Source organism: Coregonus lavaretus (genome assembly GCF_964263955.1).
Source record: "Coregonus lavaretus genome assembly, chromosome: 1".
Classification (NCBI taxonomy): domain Eukaryota; kingdom Metazoa; phylum Chordata; class Actinopteri; order Salmoniformes; family Salmonidae; genus Coregonus; species Coregonus lavaretus.
Window position 1 is genome coordinate 37,873,148 of NC_139988.1, and position 18,714 is coordinate 37,891,861.

The window sequence follows — 18,714 nt, forward strand, 5'->3', positions numbered from 1 at the left end:
CCCTTTAACAAAAATGGACAACTACTGGGCAGTACCTGTCCTTCATAACTAGTAAAATACCCTTCATGCGTAGATTACTCCACAGAAACATCTAAGCACTATGTGGAGTGAACACTGGACTTTCTATACCAATGAGATGTCTCTTCTCTTTTTTGGCACTTCTGGTTAAACTATGGCTTTTTGTTATGGCCTTTAAAAAAAAGAGTTGAATAGTCATTGGTCAGACCCAGAGAGGCTGTAGACTGGCCTACAGAAGCCCAAAGAGAGGCACTGAAGACTGGTTCTCTGTTGTGTTAGGTCCTGGTGGAGTGGAGCTCTACCACCGGCCACTGACACTGGCCATGTCAGCGTGGAACTGACGAGACAGACGACCGCTGGCTCCCCCTTCCAGGAAGGAGGACCTGATAGGAGCCTCAAACAGCTTCCTTCGGTTCTTGTTCAGTTCTGAAAAAGACAAAAGAACACAATACTGCATATCAATTGCAATTCTTACAGATATAAATGTTCAATAACATACTATGTTTTTCCACTCCGACAAGTCAATTCAAACTGTAATCCATATAAAGGGAAATTACTGTTTATTGGTGTTCCGATACAGTCAAGACTTAAATCAACAATGGCAGGAAAATGTGCTTCAAATAGCCAATGAAGAATGAGAACAGCTCATATCAACAAGATCCCTCTTTGTGACCCATGGGTTTGCCAGGCAGATCACCAAACTAATTGGACACAATTATTTCAAAATGTGTCAATAAAACGGTCCAGCATCTCTTATTCATTTGATGGCTGAATCATCATCCTCTGTCAGCAAAAACCTGACATATGATAATTGAGACTGGTAGCTCCAAAGTTGCTATTTTTACTGGCAGAAATACAGGAAGTGGACCTTAATGAGTTGGGGTTGCCTTTAGGAAAGAAAGAAGGGGGAAATGGATTGTATTCCTCTTTTGGAGCCCTCAGAGTCCTTCAACAGAGATTAGAGCTGATCTGAGCTTTGCAACAGAGCGCATCAGTGGAACTAACTCTCGCCTTGAGCCCTTCTCCTCACAACAGAACACAGATTAACTCCCTCTCCCAACCTCAATGTGACCCCCTACTGCACCAATAACACAGACTCCAAAAATAAGCAGCAAAACTATGACTTAAATATGATCCCTTCTAGATATGATCCCTTCACTCTAACAATACCACAAAAGCGTGAAATCATCATACATGAGATGAAGGACAAAACATGTTATAAATGTAACATCCCAGAAACTGAAGGAATACATATACACTGAGTGTACAAAACATTAGGAATACCTTCCTAATATTGAGTTGCACCCCCTTTTGCCCTCGGAACAGACTCAATTCGTCGGGGCATGGACTCCACAAGGTGTTGAAAGCATTCCACCGGGATGCTGGCCCATGTTGACTCCAATGCTTCCGAAAATTATGTCAAGTTGGCTGGATGTCCTTTGGGTGGTGGACCATTCTTGATACACACAGGAAACTGTTGAGCGTGAAAAACCCAGCAGCGTTGCAGTTATTGACACAAACCGGTGCGCCTGGCACCTACTACCATACCCCGTAAAAGGTACTTAAATATTTTGTCTTGCCCATTCACCCTCTGAATGGCACACATACACAATCCATGTCTCAATTGTCTCGAGGCTTAAAAATCCTTCTTTAACCTGTCTCCTCCCCTTCATCTACACTGATTGAAGTGGATTTAACAAGTGACGTCAATAAGTGATTATAGCTTTCACCTGATTCACCTGGTCAGTCTATCATGGAAAGAGCATGTTTTGTACATTCGGAGGGTATTCAGACTTTTTCCACATTTTGTTACATTACAGCCTTATTCTAAAATGGATTAAATTACATTTTTTCCTCATCAATCTACACACAATATCCCACAATGACAAAGCAAAAACAGGTTTTTAGAAATGTTTGCACACTTATTTACATAAGTATTCAGACCCTTTGCTATGAGACCATGAGAAAAAAGATTCTCTGGTCTGATGAAACCAAGATTGAAGTCTTTCGCCTGAATGCCAAGCTTCACGTCTGGAGGAAACTTTGCACCATCCCTATGGTGAAGCATGGTGGAGGCAGCATCATGCTGTGCAGCAACGCTCCCCATCCAATCTGACAGAGCTTGAGAGGATCTGCAGAGAAGAATGGGAAAAACTCCCGAAATACAGGTGTGCCAAGCTTGTAGCGTCATACCAAAGAAGACTCGAGGCTGTAATCGCTGCCAAAGGTGCTTCAACAAAGTACTGAGTAAAGGGTGTGAATATTAATGTATTTCTGTTTGCAAAAATGTCTAAAAACCTGTTTTTGCTTTGTCATTATGGGGTATTGTGTGTAGATTGATGAGGGAAAAAAAACGATTTAATCCATTTTAAAATAAGGCTGTAACAAAATGTGGGAAAAGTCAAGGGGTCTGAATAATTTCCGAATGCAATGAATCAAAATGCCACCTGACTGAATCATGTTCTCTCCTGGCAGAGAAAAGGTATTACTCCGGTAGTCATGCATTTATAAACAAGGATTAGTTCATGTCACAACAAACATGTGGGGCATTCATTGCCTTGGAACAGTATGAGAGGATCCGAGCTTCTCTATGTCAGACAAAAAGAGGAATACGACTTGCACCACTGACTACTGAAACCAATGGATGGCAGTAGATATTGTAATTAATGTTCAGCTATGGGTCAGTGGAAGTACGTGGCTATACTCAGGCATATGGCAGGGCCAGAAATGAGAGGTTTAATGAAAAGCATAGAAGACCATTTCACACAGCCTCCATCAGGAGAGGTTCTGGCACGCCCGACAGCCACCTCAACACTTCTGACAGACTTCTGAGCTATTATCAGCACATACAGCCCAGCAGGATCTCCCACATGTCATTGGAACTGGGTTCACACAAATACACAAGTACACACAATGTCTGGACATTACCATAGTCATTCACACCGGAGATGGCAAGCAGCATTTTTCTGCGTGCTCCAAATGTGGTGATGCCCAGCTCTTTCAGGTCCTGGTCTGTAAGAGTGAGGAAGGTCTGGAGATCGATCTGAAAATAGTGCATGTGTACAGTCAATATCTTTATCATGTCACTGCACACTATACAATTTTTGGGATAACAAAATAAATTCCCCCTTTGCAACATAAAATACCTGGGGCCTCATTTATAAACTGTGCGTACGTACAAAATATAGCCCAAAATGTTGGTGTGCCAGTTCACACACAAGTTGCCATTTATAAAAATTTTACTTGACGTGAATATGTGCTCACCTCCCTGCAAACTTAAGACCATGTGTACACACATCTGTAAGTAGTTGAAATATTGTATTGCAAGCTGGGGTGATATGATGACAAGCTTATTCATAAAAAAAAACTAAAAACAGGAAAACATTAACAAAAATGCAGCCATTTGCCATTAGTGAGAAGAGCGAAAATCAATGTTTTATTTTTAGAATCTAAAACAATTAGACATAGGAATCTATCTATTCCTCAACTTTTCTGGCCGTGATTGGTTCATATTCCTGAAGTAGCCATACAACAAATTACAACGCGCATATCTAATTTCCTAGGACCTAGTAGCCAAGTAAATAGATGGGCATTATGTATTTCAAGTTTTGAAATCCCATAGGCAGCGCGGTTTATAATATGCAGTCGAATTTAACAGGTGAACAGTTGATCATTTACATTGAAGTAGGCCTATTTATGCTACTGTTAGTACTGTAATTACATTTTGGGACATTCATGTAATCTCTTTTTTGGAAAGGAGCTTCAAGCTTATCACCTTGCACATTCACCACCCTGTGAAGTTCATCATAACTTATTTCATCTGTAGCCTAATAAACTACATGCTTTCCCGAGTCGTAATGGGAGGACCACACAACATATAATTGCGTGACTACATCGATATGATGGTTATTATATCAATATTTGTGCATAAAGGTGTTTCCACAGTCATTTCCCGCATAATTAAACTTAACCAACACAAAAAGATCCCACCATGTCGAACGAACAAATTGTCTGTCGGCATTTATAAAATTGTATCGGCATTTCATGTTTCCATCAGCTCGGTCGTGACTTTTTTTCATGTGTCAGGTAATTCATTAGCATGAAATAGTTGGATGGAAACGTGGTTATTGTCACCATAAAAGGTGAATGGCGAGCGTTTTCCAGGAGGAGTTTTAATACTCGTTCATGCTCACAGTTTTACGACAGGTCTGATTTATAACGGGAAACATGCATATGTATGGCGTGCACCAAGTTTCTAAATCTCAATATTTTTGTACATGCGCAGACTTTTCAGAAATGCCGCTAATAGAAATGTAGTATGATATTTACAATGGTTAAAAATGAGGCCCCTGAAGCCTATCCATTATCAAGTATTTGCAATGTGTGTGCTCTGATTTCAGTAAAAGTATTAGTTGGATATAAATCGAAGTATAGTCACTGGACCATGAGGACCACTCCAAAATATGCTGCAAAAAAGCTTAGCCTAGGTCGAGCGATGGGCAGCTAAAATGGAACTCCCTGCAAAATGTTTAAATCCATTTATTTATTGACAATTTCTACCCGAAAAGTTTAATACCAGCATGAAAATCTTAGCCTAAGCACTGATCTATCCATCCATAAATTCTAGCCTATGCTTAAGGTAGCATATCTCTGATATAGTCAGCCAAGCAGGGATGGATGGAGGCTTCTGCTCTTATGTTAATGTGGCAAACCCATGCTATGGCAGCCATAGACCAGTACCTCCTGTTGTTGGAACACGTCAGTGTATTTCCCCAGGCCTAGCTTGCTGAACAGCTCCGGCAGGTCCGACCCTTTCAGAGAGGACTGGAGACTGCAGCCGTTGCTCCCGGTGACCGAGGAGATACAGTCAATGTAGTTACTGCTGCTCAGATAGTGCTCTGCAGCTGTCAATCAAAAGATGTCACAGGAAGACAAGACAAGTCAGACAGTCATCATTAAAGACTTTCATAGAAAGTTATCATTGTAAAAAAAAAATGTACGCAACATAAAATAAACCCTGACGCATCTTGCTGCCGAAACATTGTTGTGACTAATTATTTGTATCTATTAGAGCAAGAGAATGCTGTTAGATTGTTTTTAATGTGTGCAATATAAGCCAACATACTGTAGATAAAATGTGCTTCTCTTCAGCATAACCGGTAGCGATTGGCTTTGATGATGACAAATAATTGAATACAAGAGTAAAAACATGAGGTGGAAATGAACAGAAGTATCTGGTCTCTAGAACTTTAGTGCAGGTGTGTTGGAGGAAGGAACACTCTCACGTTTTCATTAATGATGCAAGCTTTACACAGCATCTGCTGTTCAAGGTTAGATGTTTTTATTTATTCATCATCAAAACTTTTAAGAGAGTTTACTTTAAATGGGAGTGTGATGATCTAGCCTTCTTGCCTTTCATTCTTATTTTTTTATTTCCGAAAAAAAGTTCAGATGGGTATCTGCTGAGTAGCTCACCAGATTTGTTCTGCTTCCTCTTGGGACTGCAAACAGACACTGGGAATTCGGCGTGGCCGGGAAGTCCGTTCCCACCCCCGTTCCTGTCTCTCCAGTTCTCAGAGTCACTGCCGTTGCCCACGCCCTCTCTGCTGCCGGAGCGGGAGAGGGACAGGGGGGAGCCCTGGGGGCACAGAAGGGGGACATCAGATCATATTGGGCTGTACAGTGGCTTGTGAAAGTATTCACCCCCCCCCCCCCCCGGCATTTTTCCTATTTTGTTGCCTTACAACCTGGAATTAAAATAGATTTTTTTGGGGTTTGTATCATTTGATTTACACAACATGCCTACCACTTTGAAGATGCAAAATATGTATTATTGTGAAACAAACAAGAAATAAGACAAAAAAACAGAAAACGTGAGCGTGCATAACTATTCACCCCCCCCAAGTCAATACTTTGTAGAGCCACCTTTTGCAGCAATTACAGCTGCATGTCTCTTGGGGTATGTCTCTATAAGCTTAGTACATCTAGCCACTGGGATTTTCGCCCATTCTTCAAGGCAAAACCGCTCCAGCTCCTTCAAGTTGGATGGGTTCCGCTGGTGTACAGCAATTTTTAAGTCATACCACAGATTCTCAATTGGATTGAGGTCTGGGCTTTGACTAGGCCATTCCAAGACATTTAAATGTTTCCTTTTAAACCACTGAATTGTTGCTTTAGCAGTATGCTTAGGGTCATTGTCCTGCTGGAAGGTGAACCTCCGTCCCAGTCTCCAGGTTTCCCTTAAGAATTTCCCTGTATTTAGCGCCATCCATCATTCCTTAAATTCGGACCAGTTTCCCAGTCCCTGCCGATGAAAAACATCCCCCAGCATGATGCTGCCGCCACCATGCTTCACTGTGGGGATGGTGTTCTCGGGGTGATGAGAGGTGTTGGGTTTGATGGCCAAAAAGCTCAGTTTTAGTCTCATCTGACCAGAGTACCTTCTTCCATATGTTTGGGGAGTCTCCCACATGCCTTTTGGCGAACACCAAACGTGTTTGCTTATTTTTTTCTTTAAGCAATGGCTTTTTTCTGCCACTCTTCTGTAAAGCCCAGCTCTGTGGAGTGTACGGCTTAAAGTGGTCCTATGGACAGATACTCCAATCTCCGCTGTGGAGCTTTGCAGCTCCTTCAGGGTTATCTTTGGTCTCTTTGTTGCCTCTCTGATTAATGCCCTCCTTGCCTGGTTCGTGAGTTTTGGTGGGCGGCCCTCTCTTGGCAGGTTTGTTGTGGTGCCATATTCTTTCCATTTTCTAATAAAGGATTTAATGGTGCTCCGTGGGGTGATCAAAGTTTCAAATATTTTTTTCTAACCCAACCCTGATCTGTACTTCTCCACAACTTTGTCCCTGACCTGTTTGGAGAGCTCCTTGGTCTTCATGGTGCCGCTTGCTTGGTGGTCCCCCTTGCTTAGTGGTGTTGCAGACTCTGGGGCCTTTCATGACAGGTGTATATATACTGAGATAATGTGACACTTAGATTGCACACAGGTGGACTTTATTTAATTAATTATGTGACTTCTGAAGGTAATTGGTTGCACCAGATCTTATTTAGTGGCTTCATAGCAAATACATATACACGAATCACTTTTCCATTATTCATTTTTTTGAATTTTTTGAAACAAGTTATTTTTTTCATTTCACTTCACCAACTTGGACTATTTTGTGTATGTCCACATGAAATTCTAATAAAAATCCATTTAAATTACAGGTTGTAATGCAACAAAATAGGGAAAATGCCAAGGGGGATGAATACTTTTGCAAGGCACTGTAGTTTTACCTTCTCAGTAATGGTTTAGTTCTGTGACTCACTGAGTATCAATTAAGTTTAGTTTTCATTAACTTACTTTTGTGCTTTACATATTTACCTATTGGTTTTCATTGTTTTATGCAATCCATGATGATGTTTCTTATTACAGTCTTTGCATAAGTTTTCATATCAGGTATGTTACTATAAACACGTTCTCTTCAACAGCGGAAACAACCTGGTCCATTGGTGTTTACCTCATAGTCGGAGTTTACCTCGTAGGTGGTACTCATGGTGGGTTTGTAGGGCACGTGGTTGGCCCTGCGCAGCTCCTTGATGGTCTCTGCTGGCATAGACTTGGAGAAACCCAGACCACTCCACGTGTTAGTGGGGGTCCGCACCTCAGTCACAACAGGCTTCTTCAACATGGCTGGACACACAGACACAGATAAACACCTCTTACCAATTAGTGCGAAAGGTCAGAAAAACGGACACAGTTTCCGTTGAGACTAGACAGGAATTGCCTGAAAGATTGACACTTACCCTTGGTTGCTAACAGCTTTTTCTGTTCATATTCAAGTGCCTGAAATAGAAATTGAGAGGGTCAGCGTCAGTTTTTCTACTTGTCAAATTCACATGAGCCATTTATTGATATGTGAGTGCGTGTATGTAAGAGAGAGAAGTGGAGTTCGAATACCTCTAGTTGTACCTGCATGTTGGCAAAGGAAGAATGTGGTGCCAAGCGGATCCTGTCCCTCTCGTTCTGCTGTGCTGCCCTCTCTGCTGCCCGCTCACTGCCCGGAGCCCTCTTATCTGTCACAGGGCTGTCTGAAGCACTCGACTCTGGGTCTGACAGTAGGCAGTCTGAGCTGTGGGAGGGGGACAACAGAGAGGAACAATTATATTAGAAAGACAGCAAGGTACAAACCCCATCACAATAGAGTAGCCTACAGCACAGAAAAGACATACAGCACAGCTCAACAAGGTATGGCATATTACAACAACGCATGACAGAATGCAGTATAACAGAGCAGTCCCCTGCTTTGTCTCCAAATAGCACCCCCCTCAAGCCCTTTTCCCCACTGACGTTCCTTCTGGAAAACGAAAGTCCTTTTTACATCAGCCCTTTTAACATCAGCAGTTGTCACAAAGTGCTAATATTTTCTATTCTATTAATTTATGGGAGTCATACCCACTGAACTAGAATGAGTTCTAGTCCTATGTTCATACCCTTTAGGCATGGGAATGGAAGCGTGAGGACATCTCTGAACGCCTTCAAAGATTTTATATAGGTAGTCTTACTGTAGCTCTGGACAGACATACTGGAGATGGGAGTTCTTGGTCCCCTGGAGGAGCTCCACCGCTTGCCGTTTCCCTGACGTCTTACAGGAAGCCAGCATCTGTTTCAGCTCGTTTCCATTTGCTGAGTGAGATGGGCTTCTGGGCATGCCCACTTCCACAAAGGTGTCAGAGCCTGGTGGAGAGAACGTAAAAGAGCATTTGTGAAGAAACGGTAATGTGGGATATTATATTTCTTCCTTCATGATTTAATAATGTCGATCAGTAGGCTATATATCTAGCTGTATGTACTATTATATCCTTTACATGTGACAAATGAGATACAATGAATTTCTATATTCTTATAGAATCCCTGTATTTGACAACCAAGTTTTTGTACTTCCATAGCAACCTTTTCTTTAGAGGGCATTATTGCTCAGCTTTCCATTGTCTGTCATGCATACATTACAGTACGTTCTTTGCACCTGCAAGTCACTCTGCATGATTGCATGAGCATTACTAAATATAGCTGCTCAACCTCACAGTTGGCACCTGTGTTAATAAAAAACAGAAGCAGTCTAATGAAGGGGCTTTTTCCTTCTTCTCTCCCTCTTCCAGGCAGTAACCTGGCCTGCAGAACAGGATCTCTGTGTGCGTGTGTGTATGTAGGCCTTGACAGCGTAAAATAATAAGATGTCAGTCATCTTAATTAACATCTCCAAGCTATTATGTTTAGTTGATTCACCCTGGGCTCGATGGTTACGGGAAGCAGAGCCAGTTGGAACAGGTTGGAGAACACAGGAGGTGGTCAGGGAGAGGAAACAGTTACTACTGTGACCAGCCAAGCTGGGGCTGAGGCTGGGGAGTCAACATAGCTCCAGCTCCAACAACATGGGAGCGTGAGAGCAAGGCTACACTCAAACCACACGTTAGAGATGCAGGGAATTCGGAACCTCAACCACTGGAATACCAGCCATTAATGTCACCCTGCTGCAACCTAATAAAAGTGGTTTAAGAATGGGTACTTGACCGCATATTGGTCTACATATAAGATGAAAACAAATATATTGTGGCATAAATTCATTTAGCAGTTTATAAGGCCAAATACCAAGGTTTCCTTGTGGGTTCTATAAACCTCTAAAGTATAGCTACAAGAGCTATACATTTCCATGTTGTCTGTAGGTACGGTGTGTGTATGTGGTACCTTCGTCTTGGTTGGACTTGCTGGAGCGGGGTTCTGACGGGTTGTGTCCGCTGGCCTCCTGGACTGAGTCACACTGGTTGGGGTTCAGAACCGTGTCTGCCAGTGACGCACTGGACATCCTACCATAGACTGAGCCAGGATGCTGCACACAAACACAAATGTAGCCATATACATTATACTCACTATAGGCAAGGTATATATTCAATCTAACAGTTAGTGAGTATATGTCTATGAAAGTCAGTCACCTTGACATGTCCATTGAGGGTACAGGGGCCTTTGGAGCAGTCAGGGACCCCGTTGGTCTGCTTGTCGATTGGGGCAAGCCCAGGGGGAGGGGAGGGGGTGTTCTGGGTGTACCCCTGGACCCCAGAGAGCAGGATACTGCTCAGAGTGGCCTGGGCTACAGGGTGCATCATCAACTGCGACGAGAAGCCTGGATACACGAGGGAGAAAATCCTACACCTTTATCATAACATTTTCATCATATAATAATTTATTACATTTGTAAAGCACTTTTCATTATACAGAATAATCTCAAAGTGCATAAATCCTTTTTTATTTTTTTATGGACACAACTAGACAGGGCAACTGACAAATAAAGCACAGCTGATGCTACAAGGGACACCAAGGACCACAGCTATTAACAGAAAGCCTTCCTAAAGAGAAAGGTCTTTAGGCCCGTTTTAAAGAGCCCAGAGTCTGTGGTGCCTTCAGGTGGTCCGGGAGAGCATTCCGGAGGCTGGGTATCAATCCCTTATAGCTATTTGTGAGCAAGGTGAGAAACCTGAAGGTGTGAGACAGCGAGAGATTGTGCACTAGCTGTCTGTACTCACTTTGGGTGCTGGTGAGAGAGCTGGGCCACAGTGAGGGGGAGGGAGATGGGGTGCTGGGGCTGGGGTTCTGCATAGGGCTCATGGAAGAGTTCAGACTGTTGAGAACAGAGTTTGGAGCCGGGGAGCTACTGAGAGAATGGGGCACTGATGCACCTAGGAGGCCTGGAGGAGAGAAAGACACAGAGTATAAGAATTTGTCTCAATACAGTGTCACTCTAAAACTATTTTCTTCCCACACCAGTAATAGATATTATTGCATACTACCACATCACTCATCAAGTCCTTTCATATCAGTGGTCAGAAAATAAGAAAATAAAGAGAGAGACATTTGAGAGAACTGGGTCTTTGACAAATATAACTCAACACAGTCAATAACTCCATGTTAAACTCTGCTACTTTATGTTTCAACCCAAACATATCAAAGCAGACTGAAACAGGTTTGTGGGTTTGACAAACTGATCATTTCACTCCAGAAATAAGGCTCGGATTTCTCTGGCAGGCTGAGCTGTAATCTGATGGAGAGGGATGTAGTAATTAACTATAGGCTGAGATGTGGAGGCCCATATCTTACCATGGGCCTTTGGGTTCATACTGTACGCCCCAGGAAGGGACTGTCAATGTGGTCAGTTTCCAGACATAAACCTCCTACACACTTAGAACAGTTTATCCCATGATACATAACTCATGAATCATACCGTTGTAAAGGAGTTTGTCTCATGTTTTTTTCAATTGTATTTCTTATTGTTTCTTTTCACAAGATAACAATACAGTTGGACTACATACAGTATGACACAAGCCTCTTTTTCCAATCACTGGTCTATAAACGTATGGGAAAGGTCCTTGGGATTACATTTGTAGAAAGCCACAATCGAACTCCATTACCCAGACTGCTCAGCCCCAGGCCAGCTGAGGCCAGGATGTCCAGGCCGACAGGACAGATTAGGGTGGGGGAGGGGCCGTTGGTGATGGGGGAGATGGCTGATGACACCCCGTTGCTCTCCAGACCCAGCAGAAACTTCCGGGCCTCGTACATGTTCACTGCATTCCGCTCCACACTCTTTACTATCACAGACTGAGGAAGGGAGAGTGGCAGAAAGAGAGATGGAGAGACAGACAAGAGGAAGAGAGAAAACAACATGGCAGGTTTTTGTCAGTATGAACTGTACAGGAGAGACATTAGCAAGGAGAATAGGAGACAATACTGGTTCCTCAACTTTCGTAGCATAATTTGTCTTTCTTTAATGTAATGAACAGTGAAATCGAAAGGGATTAGTAAATTGTCAAAACAATCTTGATAAAATGGTTTTATTTCAATTTACGTGTGAGAAAGCATATGGGAGTTTGGGGAGGATATTCAACTTCTCCAGTTTCAATATTACCATAAAGAGTTCTTGGAACATAGCGAGGAATAAAAAATGAACATGCACACAAATGATGTCTTTGGACCTACATTTGCCAAAGAGGGCCCTGTCAAATTGAGTCCAGTCACAATCTTTCTTTCTCCACACCCTTCTTCTGTTATTTATTTTTATTTTTTATGATCAGCTTCAATATTGCAGATAGATTGTAACTTCCATCAATGTAATTGTCTGCATCACTTCCAATCCCCCATATGTTGTTTTTTTCTCGCATATATATATATATATATATATATATATATATACACACATACATACATACATACATACAGTGGGGAGAACAAGTATTTGATACACTGCCGATTTTGCAGGTTTTCCTACTTACAAAGCATGTAGAGGTCTGTAATTTTTATCATAAGTACACTTCAACTGTGAGAGACGGAATCTAAAACAAAAATCCATAAAATCACATTGTATGATTTTTAAGTAATTAATTTGCATTGTATTGCATGACATAAGTATTTGATCACCTACCAACCAGTAAGAATTCCGGCTCTCACAGACCTGTTAGATTTTCTTTAAGAAGCCCTCCTGTTCTCCACTCATTACCTGTATTAACTGCACCTGTTTGAACTCGTTACCTGTATAAAAGACACCTGTCCACACACTCAATCAAACAGACTCCAACCTCTCCACAATGGCCAAGACCAGAGAGCTGTGTAAGGACATCAGGGATAAAATTGTAGACCTGCACAAGGCTGGGATGGGCTACAGGACAATAGGCAAGCAGCTTGGTGAGAAGGCAACAACTGTTGGCGCAATTATTAGAAAATGGAAGAAGTTCAAGATGACGGTCAATCACCCTCGGTCTGGGGCTCCATGCAAGATCTCACCTCGTGGGGCATCAATGATCATGAGGAAGGTGAGGGATCAGCCCAGAACTACACGGCAGGACCTGGTCAATGACCTGAAGAGAGCTGGGACCACAGTCTCAAAGAAAACCATTAGTAACACACTACGCCGTCATGGATTAAAATCCTGCAGCGCACGCAAGGTCCCCCTGCTCAAGCCAGCGCATGTCCAGGCCCGTCTGAAGTTTGCCAATGACCATTTGGATGATCCAGAGGAGGAATGGGAGAAGGTCATGTGGTCTGATGAGACAAAGATAGAGCTTTTTGGTCTAAACTCCACTCGCCGTGTTTGGAGGAAGAAGAAGGATGAGTACAACCCCAAGAACACCATCCCAACCGTGAAGCATGGTGGTGGAAACATCATTCTTTGGGGATGCTTTTCTGCAAAGAGGACAGGACGACTGGGGGCGGCAGGTAGCTTAGTGGTTAAGAGCATTGTGCCAGTAACCGAAAGGTCGCTGGTTCTAATCCCCGAGCCAAGTAGGTGAAAAATCTGTTGATGTGCCCTTGAGCAAGGCACTTAACCCTAATTGCTCCTGTAAGTCGCTCTGGATAAGAGCGTCTACTAAATGACGTAAATGTAAAATGTAAATGTAAACGACTGCACCGTATTGAGGGGAGGATGGATGGGGCCATGTATCGCGAGATCTTGGCCAACAACCTCCTTCCCTCAATAAGAGCATTGAAGATGGGTCGTGGCTGGGTCTTCCAGCATGACGACCCGAAACACACAGCCAGGGCAACTAAGGAGTGGCTCCGTAAGAAGCATCTCAAGGTCCTGGAGTGACCTAGCCAGTCTCCAGACCTGAACCCAATAGAAAATATTTGGAGGGAGCTGAAAGTCCGTATTGCCCGGCGACAGCCCCGAAACCTGAAGGATCTGGAGAAGGTTTGTATGGAGGAGTGGGCCAAAATCCCTGCTGCAGTGTGTGCAAACCTGGTCAAGACCTACAGGAAACGTATGATCTCTATAATTGCAAACAAAGGTTTCTGTACCAAATATTAAGTTCTGCTTTTCTGATGTATCAAATACTTATGTCATGCAATAAAATGCAAATTAATTACTTAAAAATCATACAATGTGATTTTCTGGATTTACATGCTTTTTAAGTAGGAAAACCTGCAAAATCGGCAGTGTATCAAATACTTGTTCTCCCCACAGTGTGTGTGTGTGTGTATATATATATATATATATATATATATATATTTTTTATTACTTTCCAACCCCACCATCCCTTCCCTAATTGGAGTAAACCAGTGAACAACAATGCTTAGGCCTCTACTTCATGCTTATACATACTATATACATTTTATGGACACAGTCAATAATTATATTTTGTTTGTTTTTACTCCTGAACTTCATCCGATCATTTTCATGATGTCCATCAAGTATGCTTCTATATGCCATATCTTTCTAACTGTGCTCTTTCACAAAAGCTCACAATATATAACCTTTATACTAATATGGACACAGCATGTCTTACACTAGTTATCTTGTTGTTATTAGTTGTTGTTATTAGTCCCATCCTTCAGCTCCATTCAACACCTCCCATCTATCTCTTAACACCATCCATATTGGATTTTGTATTTGCCATATTATTTTTCAACTGTACTGTGATGTTTTACAAAAGTTCTGAACCTTTCTATTCTCATAGTTTCTACAGTTTGTGAATTGAAAATAAACATCTTTGCTAAAAGTATTATTATATTATTGATCGATTGACTATGACTTTTCATATAACCCAGTAGTGCTATCTGCAGGGTCAGCTCCATGCAAATATTGCAATCCTTCAGCCATTCCTGGACCTGTGTCCAGAAACAAGCTACAAATGGACAGTACCAAAACAAATGATCTAATGATTCTGTCTCTTCACAGCCAAATCTGCAGAGCTGGGAAGATTGTATCCCCCATACAAATAACATTCTATTGGTAGCAAGAATTTTATATAATAATTTAAATTGAACAATTCTAAGTTCTGAATCCGGCATCGTTTTGCGTATCAATTCATAAACACTATGCCATGGAATCGGTACGTCAAAAATCTCTTCCCATATAGATTTGCAATCTATATGGGACGGCTGTCAATCTTTTGGTCCTTATTCATCACAATTTTCTTTAACCAATTATGTTCTTTAATGCAAGGCTGACAGACAAGTTCCTTACTTTTTCCTCCTTCCACTTTCCTCTTCCATTTTTGGGGTAATGCTGATTTCCTTTTCAAATACCTGAAAGTGAGGGGTTGTAATCTGAATAAAGGGAAAAAGTCCCTTCTTGAACATTGGGTGAGACAATTTTACTAGTTTGCTAGAGAACCAGTTTGGATTTAAGTATAATTTTTGTATGACTGAAGCTTTTAGTGAATGCTTTAATATTTAATAATTTCTGTCCTCCTAATTCATATTCATTATATAAATAGGCCCGTTTAATTTTGTCGGGCTTGCCGTTCCAAATAAAATTGAATATTTTTTTCTCATATAATTTTAAAAACTGTTCGCTAGACGTAGGCAAGACCATAAGCAAATAGGTAAACTGGGATAATACTAAAGAGTTAATCAGGGTGATTTTTCCACAAATTGACAGGTATTTACCTTTCCATGGTAGCAAGACCTTATCTATTTTTGCTAACTTTCTATTAAAATGTTTTGGAGTGATATCATTTATTTCATTTGGGATATGTATTCCGAGTATATCCACATCACCATCAGACCATTTTATTGGTAAACTACATGGTAATGTAAAAAATTGTATCTCCCTTCTTAATGGAGTAGCCGAGTAGCCAGAAGCAGGGGGGTGTTTGGAAGGCCGTTTGGATTAGTGCTGTCACCTTGTTAAAGTAGAGGTCTGGGTAGGGCTGAGTTTACACTGGCATCACACCAATGTTCCCAACTGGCCTGTCTGGGTTTAGGCATCATGCTGGGGCACAAGGAGGGAAGGGCACCTGGCTAAGGTGGTTAGGTTGGGGCCAAGTAGGTTTGATGTGCCTAATATATTGTTCGGCTTATGATGTGCAGTGCTTTACAGTTAGGGCCAGGAGATTTTCCTGACCGCTTGACCTGACCAGGTAACACCTTGGGCCCTAGCTGTAGCGTTAGCCTGGTAAAGTAGCTCTGGATTTGTGTGAAGGCCACTATGTAACATACTATACTGAACAAAAATATAAATGCAACATGTAAAGTGTTGATCCCATGTTTCATGAGCTGAAATAAAAGATCCCAGAAATGTTCAATACACACAAAAAGTTTATTTCTGTCAAATTCTGGGCACAAATGTGTTGACGTCCCTGTTAGTAAGCATTTCTCCTTTGCAAAGACAACCCACCCACCTGACAGGTGTGGCATATCAAGAAGCTGATTAAACAGCATGATCATTATACAGGTGCACCTTGTGCTGGGGACAATAAAAGGCCACTCTAAAATGTGCAGTTTTGTCACATAACACAATCCCACAGATGTCTCAAGTTTTGAGAAACCGTGAAATTGGCATGATGACTGCAGGAATGTCCACCAGAGCTGTTGCCAGAGAATTGAATTGACCATAAGCCACCTCCAACGTTGTTTTAGAGAATTTGAGAGTACGTTTAACTGGCCTCACAACGGCAGACCACGTGTAACCACGCCAGCCCAGGACCTCCAAATATGGCTTCTTCACCTGCGGGATCGCCTGAGACCAGACACCCAGACAGCTGATGAAACTGAGGAGTATTTCTGTCTGTAATAAAGCCCTGTTGTGGGGAAAAACTCATTCTGATTGGCTGAGCCTGGCTCCCCAGTGGGTTGGCCTGGCGCCCAAGTGAGTGGGCCTATGCCCTCCCAGGCCCACCCATGGCTGCGCCCCTGCCCAGTCATGTGAAATCCATAGATTAGGGACTAATTTATTTATTTCAATTGACTGATTTCCTTATATGAACTGTAACTGTGAACAACCGTTGAAATTGTTGCATGTTGCGTTTATATTTTTGTTTAGATGTAGGACTGTCCCCGATCCCAAAATATATTGGTCGACCGAAAGTCGTCTATTATAGGTCAACATTTTTAAACATGTATTTTTCCATATATAGACACACCTTATGTGTTTCAATAAAATCAACTATATATGCATTGAGCTTGTCGGATGCTTTAGGCGCAATGTATGATGAAATAAGACACAAATGACTCCAGAGGGAGCCAGAGATCAATACATTTTTTTTTTACCTGACCCGACCATCCTCTTCCCGCTCTTACTGGCTTTCGCAGATTCTGCCATTACTCTCCTGAAGTTGCCGGTAATAGGCTACACGAGGAGTCAGCAACCTTTCTCATGTGGAATGCCAATTTATCTTACAATTTCTACCGATCTGCGTTCCAGTTTTGGTTTTCATATGCACATTTTCATGTAACAGTTTCATTTAATTTATAATAACGTCTTTGTATCTCAAAATCCTTGTCATGTGGTTAATCAAAATTCTATCCAAATCTAAATGAAAATTATACAAACCTAAAAAGTAACTTCTATTGCCATTGCCAACTATGTAAAAATTGCCTATAAAGCCAACAAATAAAACATTGCAGCCTGCAGGTAGAAAATATCCTGATAAGAATAAATATCCTAGAAATCAAATTGGCTACGCATGGCCTGTCTGCAGCGAACTTTAAGCATTGTATCAACTATTAACTTGGGTCTGGAGAGTTTCGCGCTAGCAAACTTGCAACATTGTATAAAATATTCTGGGCCCTGAGAGTTTTTCCACGCCAGTGAGCTCGGGACAGACACAGCTGTAGGCTATTTGCGCAGGTGATAAGAAGTAATCAGGTAGGCCTATTCTATGATGTTTCCACTGGATCAGAGCATGTCATTTTTCCATTTCACGCTGAGTGGTTATCGAAAGTGAGAGAGCTGGAAAGATTTTTCAAATACATTGAGTAACTATTGTCATTGGATGTAAAAACAGACTTCGTTTGCTTGCTGTTTGAGATGAAGAAAACAATTCTTTCAAAAGCTCCACAGCTCATTAGTGGTGGTGCGCTAGGCCAATCAGAAATACTATCAGATCCCCAAATGGGCACATTTATATGCCTATATTTGCGCGCAGGCCAGGTAGCCTATAGGCCTACTTCTATGCGTAATCAGGTGCGCGTACAAAAGTGCTCCAAACAAAAGACAATGACTAAATTGACAAAACTCATAATGGAATGAAATAAACCAAAACTTGGTTTCTCACAAGTGTAGCATAGGTTGTGTGCTCTGCAAACAACGCGTCCACTCCAACAGTGAGAACGGAACGGTAAAAGACTGGAATAATAATATATTGAATGCATTAACAGAAATTACTGTAACAAAACTGTAAATGTACTATTGGTGATACAGTGCATTCGGAAAGTATTCAGACCCCTTGATAGCTTCCACATTTTGTTATGTTACAGCCTTACTCTAAAATTGGCCTTACTCAGCCTTACTCTAAAAAAATGTTTTCCCCCTCATCAATCTACACACAATACCCCATAATGACAAAGCAAAAACAGGTTGTTAGACATTTTTGCAAATGTATTACAAATAAAAAACTTAAATATGACATTTACATAAGTATTCAGACCCTTTACTAAGTACTTTGTTGAAGCACCTTTGCCAGCGATTACAGCCTCGAGTCTTCTTGGGTATGATGCTACAAGCTTGGCACACCTGTTTTTGGGGAGTTTCTCCCATACTTCTCTGCAGATCATCTCAAGCTCTGTCTGGTTGAATGGGGAGCGTCGCTGCACAGCTATTTTCAGGACTCTCCATAGATGTACGATTGGGTTCAAGTCCGGGCTCTGGCTGGGCCACTCAAGGACATTCAGAGACTTGTCCCGAAGCCACTCCTGCGTTGTCTTGGCTGTGTGCCTAGGGTTGT

At 41.9% G+C, this 18,714-nt stretch overlaps 1 protein-coding gene across 1 annotated transcript in view; it reads right to left on the reverse strand.

Annotated features, from left to right (window-relative positions):
- Positions 1 to 16: 16 nt before the first annotated feature.
- Positions 17 to 18,714, reverse strand: part of LOC311134998 (protein bicaudal C homolog 1-A-like) — a 121,707-nt gene continuing 103,009 nt past the window's right edge. Inside the window, exons 10-21 of the mRNA XM_084168802.1 lie at positions 11,461 to 11,650; positions 10,579 to 10,740; positions 9,991 to 10,178; positions 9,746 to 9,887; positions 8,566 to 8,737; positions 7,961 to 8,132; positions 7,807 to 7,846; positions 7,521 to 7,693; positions 5,494 to 5,656; positions 4,759 to 4,922; positions 2,947 to 3,061; positions 17 to 444 (exon numbers count right to left, since the gene is read on the reverse strand). Coding sequence (XP_084024928.1) covers positions 317 to 444; positions 2,947 to 3,061; positions 4,759 to 4,922; positions 5,494 to 5,656; positions 7,521 to 7,693; positions 7,807 to 7,846; positions 7,961 to 8,132; positions 8,566 to 8,737; positions 9,746 to 9,887; positions 9,991 to 10,178; positions 10,579 to 10,740; positions 11,461 to 11,650 — 1,809 coding nt within the window. The 3' untranslated portion in view covers positions 17 to 316. The remainder of the gene's footprint in view (positions 445 to 2,946; positions 3,062 to 4,758; positions 4,923 to 5,493; positions 5,657 to 7,520; positions 7,694 to 7,806; positions 7,847 to 7,960; positions 8,133 to 8,565; positions 8,738 to 9,745; positions 9,888 to 9,990; positions 10,179 to 10,578; positions 10,741 to 11,460; positions 11,651 to 18,714) is intronic.